Source organism: Rhea pennata, unplaced genomic scaffold (genome assembly GCF_028389875.1).
Source record: "Rhea pennata isolate bPtePen1 unplaced genomic scaffold, bPtePen1.pri scaffold_32, whole genome shotgun sequence".
In the NCBI taxonomy this organism is placed as follows: domain Eukaryota; kingdom Metazoa; phylum Chordata; class Aves; order Rheiformes; family Rheidae; genus Rhea; species Rhea pennata.
In genome coordinates this window covers 4,030,030-4,042,257 of record NW_026907679.1, presented here as the reverse complement: position 1 = coordinate 4,042,257, position 12,228 = coordinate 4,030,030, and the positions used below count along the sequence as shown (strand labels likewise).

The 12,228-nt window shown below is 53.3% G+C and overlaps 2 protein-coding genes across 2 annotated transcripts; one reads left to right on the top strand and one right to left on the bottom strand.

The window, feature by feature from the left end:
- Positions 1-320: 320 nt before the first annotated feature.
- Positions 321-11,066, top strand: LOC134154629 (olfactory receptor 14A16-like). The gene is made up of 2 exons (XM_062601305.1): positions 321-1,225; positions 11,042-11,066. Exons 1-2 carry the CDS (start codon positions 321-323, stop codon positions 11,064-11,066), a joined length of 930 nt encoding a protein of 309 aa, XP_062457289.1.
- On the bottom strand, positions 6,679-9,484 carry LOC134154490 (olfactory receptor 14C36-like). Its single transcript, XM_062601161.1, has 3 exons — positions 9,407-9,484; positions 7,212-7,583; positions 6,679-6,837 (listed from the first exon to the last, which is right to left on the bottom strand). The coding sequence occupies exons 1-3, from the start codon at positions 9,482-9,484 to the stop codon at positions 6,679-6,681; spliced, it is 609 nt and encodes a 202-aa protein (XP_062457145.1).
- Positions 11,067-12,228: the final 1,162 nt, after the last annotated feature.

The window sequence follows — 12,228 nt, the reverse complement described above, 5'->3', positions numbered from 1 at the left end:
ATGTTAAACTGCCCCTCTACACTATAGCAGGACTGATCCTTCGGGAGCCCATGGGCAGAGGTCCCTGCTCCTCCTGGCACACTCAGCTAGCACAAACTGGAGCTCCAGACAGGGAGCTGAATGAAGGTCCTGCTGCGAAGGAGTAAAGCACTGTGTGTGTGTGTGTCTGTGTGTGTGTCTGTGTCTGTGTGTCTGTGTGTGTGTATGTGTGTGTTGATGTGGGTGGCTGTGAGAAAGGCAAAGAGTTTTGATCAGAAAGATTTCCTGACTTCTACTGTCTTTTCTTGCTTTTGCAGTCTGCCACGTCCAGAGGGAGCAAAATGTCCAACAGTAGCTCCCTCAACGAGTTCCTCCTCCTGGCATTTGCGGATACACGGCAGTTGCAACTCTGGCACTTTGTGCTGTTCCTGGGCATCTACCTGGCTGCTCTCCTGGGCAATGGCCTCATCATCACAGCCATAGCCTGTGACCACCATCTCCACACCCCCATGTACTTCTTGCTCCTCAACCTCTCCCTCCTCGACCTTGGCTCCATCTCCACCACTGTCCCCAAATCCATGGCCAATTCCCTCTGGAACACGAGGGCCATTTCCTATTCAGGATGTGCTGCCCAGATCTTCTTCCTTATCATCTTCATTTCAGCTGAGTATTCTCTCCTCACTGTCATGGCCTATGATCGCTACCTTGCCATCTGCAGACCCCTGCACTACAGGACCCTCATGGACAGCAGAGCTTGTGTCAAAAACGCAGCAGCTGCCTGGGCCAGTGGCTTTCTCTATGCGGTGCTGCACACTGGAAATACATTCTCAATACCCCTCTGCCAAGGCAATGTCCTTGACCAGTTCTTCTGTGAAATCCCCCAGATCCTCAAGCTCTCCTGCACAGACTCCTACTTCAGGGAAGTTGGGGCTCTTGTAGTTGGTGCCTGTTTATTCTTTGGGTGTTTCGTTTTCATTGTGCTGACTTACGTGCAGATCTTCACTGCTGTGCTGAGGATCCCCTCTGAGCAGGGCCGGCACAAAGCCTTCTCCATGTGCCTCCCGCACCTGGCCGTGGTCTCTCTCTTTATCTGCACCTCATTTTTTGCCTACTTGAAGCCCTCCTCCATCTCCTCCCCATTTCTGGATCTAGTGGTGGGTGTTCTGTATGCAGTGGTGCCTCCAGCAGTGAACCCCCTCATCTACAGCATGAGGAACAAGGAGCTCAAGGATGCCCTGAGGAAACTGCTTATATAGGTACAATGTCAGCACCAGTAACTATCCCATGTGGGCCCACGCCTCATTCACAGGGCATTTGGCATCAAGGCTCCATGTTATGCATTTCTTTCTTATTTTTTTTCTCCAATATATTCTTCTAAAATGAAAAAAAAATGCGTTGTTTTGGTTTGTATCGCTTCTCAGGAATCTCTCATTTCAATCTGACCCAGGCTTCCCGCTTCATCAGCAGACATGGGGGAACCTCAGAGCCCACTAGTCTGAACCCCCTCAGATGCCCTCTGGGCAACACGGGTAGCTTCCCTTTGCAATGTCTTTTCCAGCACTGATACCAAGGAAGCTCAGGGGGACAGAGTTGGACTCAGACGAGTACAGACCGGGTGATACCATGGTCCTGTGTCCACTAGGAGAGCTCAGCACCCCTGGCCACAGTCAGGGTGTGATCTGCCATCCCTCTTTGGGGAAGGTGGCAGCCAGCTGTCACTGTGGCTGGTCCCTTCCCACTGCAGTGCTCCAACGCTCACAGCAGAGCAGGAGTGGGGAGGAGGAGAGTCTGGAGGCAGCCTGTGGAACAGGTCCTCTGCTCCTCAGCACCATCCCCACACAGCCACAGCAGGCATTTCCTTGCCGCAGCCTTCGATTAGGGGGCTGCAGATTTCCTGGAGAATCATTCACCAAGAGCAGCAAGACTTTCCCTTTTCAGAGCTGTTCTCCTAAGTTCCACACTGTCCTGCTGTGTTCTCATGTGTGTGTATGGCCTAAGTGCCCTGGTAATGTGGTGCTTCCTTGCGGATTTCTGTGAGCTCAGGCAGGACCAGGCACTGGGCACCTTTATGCCAGACCTGGCCTCCAGAGTAACATTTCCATAATGAAAGCGGATCTCCTCTGTGATGTGCCTGAGATCTGGCCTTTCTGCAGAAGGTGGAGTCAAAATTAACCTCAAGGGATTGCACCACAAAAGGGAATGCTCTTTTTCTTGTGAGCTCCATGGGATCCAGGGGATGAGCTCAGAGTCTCTGGCTGATCTGCTAGGGACTGAGGTCTGGATTCACGGCACATCTGTCAGTGACCAGTGTAGATGGTCTCTGAATTACCTGCCCTCAGCTGTCCCGCAGGTGACAGTGCTGATGACAGATGCCCATCCTCCTGGAGGGGAATCAGAGCCATGAGGAGAGCTCAGGGGAGCTCCAGGCAGAGTGTGTGCCTCGGGTGGGCAGGGAATGGAGCCTCACAAAGTGAGGGATGGTCCACAGTGGAGTAACCAGAAAGTAAAGCACTTCATCCAGATATTCCTGGGAAAACAAGGGCTCTGCAATGCCTGGAGAGGCAGTGGGGACCCAGGAGGCCCAGGGAAAGGGCACTGGAGAGTGATTCCTGCACCCTCAGTGAAACACCACCGGCTGGAGTTAGTGCCCACCTAACACATCTCCTGCCATTGCAGATGGCCTGGGGTCACTCTGAACATGGTCCCTGAGCACAGACACGCGCCAGCAGTATCAGCAGTGGTCATTCCTGTCTGATGAGGTCTGCTTCTCACCCTGGCCAGCATGGCCAGGACAGAGTCAGGAGTCACCATGTGACCCCTTGGCTCCACAGCCGCTCACTCTGCAGAGAAGCCCTGCCAGCCCGGGGTCCTGCGGGGAGCACAGGGCAGGGGTTCAGGAACAGTCAGCCTGGCCAGCATGGACACACTGACCTGGGGAAGGGCTTTCTGGAGAGCAGGGACCTCCCAGGAGAAAAGCCAGGCGATACACAGAGATAGAAAAGGAGAAGAACCAGGTTTCTCTGTACTCCAGCTCGGGACAGATGGCTCTGCCCCTGGGGTAGCAGGAGCCGCAGGGCCAGGGCTCCTGTGCTGTGCTGAGCAGTGGGGTGGGCATGGAGGGGCTGCAGGCAGATAGGGAAGGGGGTCTCCTGGGTACAAGAGCAGGAGAGGCAGAGAGTGACTGGCCTGACTGTGGGGCCTCGTCCCCCTTACCGGGAAGCTGCTGTCCTTGTCCTTGGGCCATGAACCTTGTGTGGACATGAATGCTGTCAACATGGCTGTGCCCAGCCTTGCACCTCTCGAATGCTGACCTGATCCTATCCTCCTCCTGCTCACCTGACTCCCCATCTCTACCATGCATTTGTCTCCTCACTACAGTCAGGAAAGGCTTGGCAAGGGAAGCTGGGACATGAGCAGATCCCAGAGAAGGTTGTAACTGCAAAAGGTCCATATATCCATAACAGTCCACCCGATATCCATAACAGCCACTCTTGCTTGACAGCCAATTTCAAGGTGTAAGGAGAGCTTCAGATCTGGGACTCCTACACAGGTCACACTGCATGCAGAAGTTTAGCTGCATGACAAAGCAAGGGCAGCTGCTTGGGCTGATTTTATGACACATAGTTGGGCAGGCAGGTTCTTCTGTGCCACAGCTCTACTACTTAAGCATCATTTGTGATAGGGTTCCTGCTACAAAGAGGATGTGGTCGGGAGCAGCAAGAATGGGGCTGCTCCGTATAGGAAGGGAAGCAGAGCCAGGAGCAGAGGGCACCAGCAAGGCAGGCAGGGCAGGGACCCACCCATGGGAGGTGCCATCCCGCAGTGCCTGGACAAGAGGAGCAGAGCAGGCTGGGAGATGATAACTGCGGCCAGGCACAGTCCAATAACAGCAAGACAGGACTGGAGGACTCCAGTCGGCCCTACTTTGTGTGGGAGGCTGGACAGGAGACCTCCAGAGGCCCCTTCCCACTGAAACTCCTCTGTGACTCCATGAACTCTTGCTCTTCAGCCTCTGCTTCAGAAGCACTGCAAGCTCACTGTGCATGGGAAGCCAAGTCCATGTGCTCCTGCCCTCACACTGGCATCCACTCCAGACCTGAAGCCTGGCCAGTGCCTTGGCCATGCAGCCGAGGGCAGGGCTCTTCACCCCAATTTCCCTTCTTCTCACCCTGCTCCTGGCACTGGTGCTGCTGTGCCCATGTTAAAACCTCCCGGCACCAGGCTGCCCTGGGGCCCAAGATGGCTCCAGCTCCCTCCAGGGCTGCACTGGAGCCTTTCAGGAGTGAGCTGAAGTGGTGCTGGCACTGCCAGGGTGGGTCAAAAGAGGGGGCAGCTCCCCTCTGCCATGCTGGGGCAGGGTCGGAGTCTCAGCACAGAGTTCCCCTGGGGACCTCCCAGAGAAGTTGCTCAAGGAGATCCTCCACCTCTGCCTGGCAGCAGCACCAGTGCTCAGGGTACCAGGCAGGATATGCACAGGTAGGAAAAGGAGGAGGAGCTGCCCAGGAGGAGCATCAAGACCTTGTCCACGCATTCAGGGATGGAGTGAGGAAAGTCAGAGCTCAGCTGGAGCTGCAACCAGAGATCTTAGAAATGGAAAGGGCTGTGGTATTATTAAATGGTATTATTAAATGGTATTATTAAATTAACTGATCCCCCACCCACTGCCCAGCCCATGCTGTGCCCCATGTTAGTGATAGCAGGCAGCCATGCTCCATGATCTGCTGGGCTCTAGTGCAGAGCAGAGGCCCTGCAAGGCTGCCCTTTTCCTCTCTCTTGGGATTCAGAGACCTGCAGGAGAACAGAGCTGGCCATGGACCACCCCACAGCTGGGGTGAGCAGGCAGTGCTGTGAAGGAGCGATGTGAGGTGCCAGTGTGGGACAAAGGCCCTGGGGCAGCTTCCCCAGTGTGTCCCTGCAACACAGGGAACAACCTTAGCTCTTCCTTCCTGTGCCCTCCATGTCCTGCTGCCTTTCTCAGGAGACCTCCATTTGTCCTGCAAGCACATGGCATTTTTCCTCTCCCAGACCCTTTCCAGCCCCTCCCTGGCTCGCCTCGTTTCTGCTGCTCTCTCCACTGCCCACCCAGCAGAGCAGCCCCAGATAGGATGCCTTACAGCAGCACCCACTGTAGGAGGCTGCAGAGCTCTGGACACTCACACCACAGCTCCAGCCCCTCTGAAGGACACAGCAGCTCCTGTGGGGTGGAGAGGGGTGAGAGCCTCTCCATCAGCACCTGGGCAGTGGCACAACAAATGGAGGCTGATGGCTTCATGTCTCCACTGCTCCTATGAGCAGAGGTCCTTAACTCTGGCTGCCTGCAGCTCCTTTGGGCAGCCCCTCTCCCCAGGACAGCACAAGAGTCCTGGCCCTGGAGCTCCTCAGGCAGCTCCAGTGACAGAGCAGCTTGCCCTGAACTGACAAACATAGCAATAGGTTTTCATTTATTCCCCACTACAAGCACAAAATTGCTCCTTTGCTCTTCTCTGCAGACATCCTTGCTCCCCAGAGAGCCTTTCCCAAGGTCAGTGTGTCTGTGCTGGCCTGGCTGGCCGTTCCTGCACCGCTCCTCTAGGCTCCCCACAGAGCTGCAGGATCGCAGTGCTGCTCTGCAGGGTGAGTGGGCTATGGGGCCATTGGGTGACTCAGCACTGGCCATGCTGGTCAAGGCAGAGCCAGCTGGACCAGCATCATTGCACCTGACAACCTCTCCCCTGCCCAGGATTTGTGACAGTGGAGGATGGACGGAGCAATGACAGGGCATTTCTCAGAATCACACAGAGTGGCTGAGGTTGGAAGGGACCTCTGGAGATCATCTAGTCCACCCCCACCCTGCTCAAGCAGGGTCATCTAGAGCACGTTATACAGGATTGCATTCAGGCAGGTCTTGAATATCTCCAGAGAGGGAGACTCCACAGCCTCTCTGGAAAACCTCTTCTGGTGCTCTACCACTCTCACAGCAAAGAAGATCTTCCTTATGTTCAGGTGGAGAATTTCACATTGCTCAGGATGTGTTCAGAGGTGTCATGAGACCCAGCCCACTCCCCCTCCTGAGAATGAAGAGCCCTGATTTGGTGCATTCCTTGGTTTGTCCCTTTCCTTTTGGTTTTGAGGGTCTCCACTCCGGAGAGTGCCAGCCCAGGCACACGCTGCCCCTGGAGTTCCCCTCTGTTTGCCAGGTGACTCCATATTCCCTTCCAGAAGAATGGCCATCTGTCGCCAGCCCTCTAATATGCGAGACAGTCCCCAATAGAGACTTCTTTGAGCACTCATCCACTCCAGGGACACTGGGCACCCACAAGTGACGGCTAAATCCAGTCCCCATTCCCTCATGTATCACTCGAAAGAGTTGATGCCCCTTTGTCCATGGGAATCCCAGGCACAACAACAGGGCCTTTATGGGTGCAATTCCCTGAGCACATTCTTTGCTCCTGCTCGGGAAGAAGAGCCCAGCCTTCAGGCACAGTACTAGGGAGATCCCCTTTTATTACAGAGAGGCTACTTGGGAGGCCAGCTCTGACACAGCAGCAAGTCAATTTTAAGGAGGCCTCTGGATCACAGAGATGGGATTTGTGTTCCTACAGGAGCAGAATGAATTCAAACATTTGTGCACAAATAGGACTATTACAGAGAGAATTCCCGCAGCACAACTGTTCTGTGAGATAAACTGGGAATCGCTTGTGAGGAGACACGTACAGCAGCCTATGGCTGCTGTACTTGTACCAGCTGGAACAGTTTCCTCACTGTCTCCTGGAGCTCCTTGTTCCTCACGCTGTAGATGAGGGGGTTCAGTGTTGGAGGGACCATGGAGTACAGAACAGCCAGCACCAGATCCAGAGTTGGGGAGGAAAAATGGGGGGGCTTCAGGTAGGCAAACGTGAGAGTCACAACAAACAGGGAGACCACGGCCAGGTGAGGGAGGCACATGGAAAAGGCTTTGTGCCGGCCCTGCTCGGAGGGGATCCTCAGCACAGCCCTGAAGATCTGCACATAGGACAGCACAATGAAAACAAAACACCCAAAGACTAAAAAAACACTAACTGCAATAAGCCCAATTTCCTGAGGTAGGAGTCTGTGCAGGAGAGCTTGAAGATCTGGGGGATTTCACAGAACTGGTCCACAGCATTGCCTTGGCAGAGTGGTATTGAAAATGTGTTCCCAGTATGCAGCACAGCATAGATAAAACCACTGGCCCAGGCAGCTGCTGCCATTCTGACACAAGCTCTGCTGTCCATGACTGTGCCATAGTGCAGGGGTTTGCAGATGGCAACGTAGCGGTCATAGGCCATGACAGTGAGGAGAGAATGCTCTGCTGAAAAAAAGAAGACAAGCAGGAAGACCTGGGCAGCACATCCTGAGTAGGAAATGGCCCTGGTGTTCCTCAGGGAATTAGCCATGAATTTGGGGACAATGGTGGAGATGGAGCCAAGGTCGAGGAATGAGAGGTTGAGCAGGAAGAAGTACATGGGAGTGTGGAGACGGTGGTCACATGCTGCAGCTGTGATGACGAGGCCGTTGCCCAGGAAAGCAGCCAAGTAGATGCCCAGGAAGAGGGAGAAGTGCAAGAACTGCAGCTCTCGTGTGTCTGCAAATGCCAGGAGGAGGAACTCATTGAGGGAGCTGCTGTTGGACATTTGCTGTTTTGGGGCACAGGGCAGCTGTCCAAGGGGGAAAAGACAGTGACCACTTATTTTCTCTGAGAAAAACTTTCAATTTTTCTTAGAAATACTACCCCCATAGACACCTACCCCACAGTATAGACAAATTTCTTTTCTCCTTCTCAGGAAGACCTTCGTTCAGCTCCTCAGCTTCAGCTCCATCTAAGTGTTTTGGAAGGAGCAGAGGCCTGTCCTACTTTACAGCAGGTGGTATGTGGGGCCGGTTTGTGATACCTCTGATTTTCACAATTGATGTGCCCCCCTTTAAAGGAAAAGATCTGTTAATATCTTTACACACAGTTCTACAGAATTTGTGCTGCATATAGAGTGGCATTTTTTAACAGTTATTTGTTTGTAGATTTTTAGATTCTTCCGTCACATCTGGTGAGTGGTCTTTTTAAGGATAGATGATTTCATTTCTGCAAGGATGGAAAAAAAAAGAGAGAGACGGGAAAGTGGATTGTAGTAAATGCTGGGTCAGGAGTGCTGTTGAGTCCTCCTGCCTTGCTCCCAGCTGCCCTGTGCTCGCACTTGCACTACCCAAAGGATTATTTCACCCACAAGTTACTCTATAAAAAGACATTGAACTCCGATGAGATCAAGGGAGGCTGGTTTCAAAGCACAGATCTAACTCTGCTCTCTTTCGCAGCCCGAGGTGGAGATGTGATGGAGAGAACAGAACGTTGCTCCTGACATACATGATTCGACCAAGGACTCTGTGAGCTGACTGCCGAGAGTGGAGGAAACTCTCAACACTTCCATTCTAGCCGAGGAAACGCTGGGTTCACTTCAGCTGCACACATACGAAGGTGCTCAGGAGCATTTTTTGGTGTTAGTACCTCCTGAACTACTTGAAAGGGATCTCCAGTATTGCTAAGATCCAGTGGGAGAGCTGTGTCCTTCTGGAGGGCAGCTTCCAAACCCAGCAGCACACCATAAGGACTCGCTCACATGTCCTGAAAAGGAGATCTCCAAAAGGGAGACTCCATTCATTCCCCAGACCCTCAAATCACATTTCCCAGCACCCTGGGATGAGAACAGGCCGTGGGCACCTCAGCCCTCTGCAGACACCTCCATGGGAGGACCTCAGGGTGGGTGTCTGAATTTGTAGCTGAACCTCCAGCTGACAGCAAGTACAAGAGCAGAAAGGGAGAGGGAGGACCACGGGAGAGTTGCCTGAGTCCAGCCTGCCACAGTGTTTCTGTGGGCACTTTCCTCACATTCCCTGAGCATCTCTCAGCCGCCTGGAGCTGTCTCCACTGGGTGCTCTTTCTCTGTCCCCACGTCTGTCCCCTGTCAGTGCTCCCTGACCCCATGCCACCCACGGGGCATTTGGCTCTGCCCTACAGACTCCTTCTGGCCAAAGGGCCCAGCCCAGGGGCATCTGTGTGTGCAAGACCTAAGGAGCAGGTGAGACGAAGCATGATGAGACTGGTGAGGGCTGCAAAGGAGATATTGCTGCTGCTGACAGGTGAAAAGGTGGCTGAAGGAGCTTTCTGGGGTCCTTGCAGACCTATTGGTCCCTTACAGGAACACTGCAGAACTCTCCTCCAGTCACCTAAGCCTAAACCGTCCCTTTCAGTTTGCACCCTGCCAAAGATATAAAACAAAATCAGAGCCTCAGGAGAGTGCCTTCCCTTTCAGGCAAGCCTGCCATGCATGCTATAAACCAGGAGAGTGATCCGTAAAAAGCCTTCCAGGCCCGGGATGGGCTGGGTTCAGAAGACCCCTCCAGGAATCTCAGTGGTGTTGTCCTGCAGCCAGAGACTTACCGTGGCAAAGGCTGTGAAGATTTTCCCACAGTGAGCTCTCCTCTGGCCTCCCACTCCACACCGCCTTTCACTTCTCATCTCATGTCCACAGTCAGTGCCTAGAGCCTGGAGCCCTGCTGCTCTTGGCAGAGGAGCTGCTCCTGGACACCGCTGTCTCTCAGTAATGCTTCCAGGTTGCCATGGGCTCCCTCTGTCCCAGGAGCCCGGCCCCGCTCAGGAGCAGGGGGCAGCTGAAGACATGAATTTCTCTGTGCCTTGTGCTCCATTCTCTTGGGAAATCGTCCCTGAAGTAGACTGAAGTAATCACCGATGGTCCCTCTCTAAGCCCTAAAGGAAGAATGATTCCAGCATAACAATTTATTTCATCAGAGAATGGTTATCTGCAGGAGATGGAAATCCCCCACTCGGGAAGCCCCTGTTCCATCTCTTAACTAGGCAGGACACCTAGAAAGGGGCAGGAAGGGAGCTCGTTTAGCCATGGTTCAGGTATTGGTTCTGATGAGTCTTTCAGGGCATCGCATGTCTGTTTAGAAGCCCCTGAGCTGCAGTGGGACTCAGATCCCTCCCATGACCTCCACAGGCACAGAGAAGGTGGGATTCCCCTTGCCCGAGCAGAAGTGTGCACAACAGAGATGTTTGCCTGTGAACTCCTTGTCTGAACTGCCGTTACAATCACTGGAGATGGCGGGTGGGAGTCAGTCCCTCACCCACAAACCTCTGGTGTTAATTAAAGAGACAGAGTTAAAGAGACAGCTAAGAGTTAAGGAGACAGTTGATGTTTGCTGTGATGGAGGAACTATGAGAATCACATCCTTCTGGAGCATGAGGTGGGGGCCGGGTGGGGAATTTCCTTGGCCATGACACTAGATGTCTAACACTGCTGGAGCCCCACTCACTACGAAGCTGAGACACAAGCCGATCCCTACAGTGCAAAATCCTGATGTGATTCAGTGCAGACTCTTGATTTAATGACGTAAAATAGGCTGGCAGGTCCATACCGGATGCCTGGGTTGTCCAGCACCACTGTGTATTTCTCGCAGATACAGCGTGGCACCTACAGGAAAATCATGCCCCTTGGGCACGCGTGCTGGGCAAGTGCCCCAGGGCATCTTGGGTTTCCAAATTGTGCCCAAATAAATGAATCCTACCTCTGCCTTCAGGCACAGTCAGTATCGTCCACGTCCAAGCGTGCTGTGTAAATGGGAGGCACATCACACCGGGGTCTCCACTCCATTCTCGGCACTCTCACACCCTTCTAGCTCTCCTGTCCCTGAGCCTCTTCTCACCTGCCCAGATGATATGAACAGGGACTGGGCTAATGATCTCCACAAAGTGGCTGGATCACGGGCTTTCCAGGGCCTGGGAATTGCTCAGTAGCACCTTGTCCTTCCTGGAGATCAGTTCACCTCTGACACAGGCCCCAAGATGCTGCAGAGTCAGCTCAGGCAGCAAACCCATTCCTGCACAGCCCAGCTGTGTTTCTCCCTGGCACTGCAGGGTTTGCTCTCTTAGTGGGAACATCCTTTCACCATAACATTGCCACCTGCTTTGTATGCCAGCATGTCCCTGCTCTGAAGTGAGACCATCACGTACACTGTGTCCTTGGCCCTTGATAACAGGTTTCACCATCACAAGTCTGACTGAAACATTGCTAGAATGACTAAGGTGTGGTGAGATCACCCACATGACTGAAAGGAAGCAATCGTAGGGTAGAAGCTCTTCAGGAGAGAACAAGGGAGAAGATGAGGAAGGGGGATGTCCTTTGTGCGAAGGGGCAGTTCACATGTGTGGAGCTCTTCCATGGGAGAGGCAAGTGTTTCGGTAAGCACCAGAGTCAGGGTGACATTGTGACGGGAGCTGGACCACCTAGTCAGGGTGACGAAGTCAATGTAATGTGAGCAAATCTGTGGATCACAGGCCCAAGTGATCTTGTGGGGCAGGGAGGGGGATGGACTTCAGTCTCACAGACATTCCCTGGAAAGTTGAACAGCAGAATGGAGGCAGGCTGGGAGGGTTCTGGAGGGCACCAGGGACAGCTTCTTTGCATAGTTGCACAGTGGGCCGGTACTCGTACTTCCCTCTGTCTGCAATTCCAACAGGGAGGAACTGATCAAGGATGGGACAGTCAGTGCCATACTTTCCTAGAGTGACCATGAAAAAGCAGAGTTCTATGTCCTGAGCAGAATGAGGAAGGATAGTTGTGGAGCTCAGACCCCGGACTTCAGAGAAGTAGACTTGGGCCTGCTCAGGGGACTGGTGGGGGGCCAGGAGCTCAGGAAAGCCAGCAGGTCTGTAAGGACAGCACCTGCCAAGCACAAGAATGGGCCATAGCAATACTCAGTAAAACTACTAGAAATCTTGGGAGATTGGCTTGGCTACGCTGGGAAATAAGGATTGAGCTCCAGGCAAAAAGGCCACACGTAAGAATTGGAAGGAGGGAGAAGCTAAAAAAAAAGAAGAAATCAGAAAAATTGTCTAGCAAAGCAGGGATGGTCTTAGGGAAGCCAAAGCTCTGCTAGGATTGGACTTGCAGGGTACATCAATGGCATGAAGAAGAGCTGCTACCTCTTCAGTTACAGCAAAAGAGGGAAAAGGAAAATGTGGGCTCACTGCTGGTTCGGGCAGGGAATCTAGTAACAGAAGATGCAGGTAGGTCTGAGGAGCTTTGTGCCTTCTTGGCCCCACTCTCCACCAACAAGGTCTCCTGGGCTGTTTTGCCTGGAGTCAGGACTTCAGAGGGAAAAAAGAGCCACAGGTGGAAGAGGGTTCAGTGAGGTATTATTGGCAAGATCTCAACCCCTGCAAGTCTCATGAGCTGGATG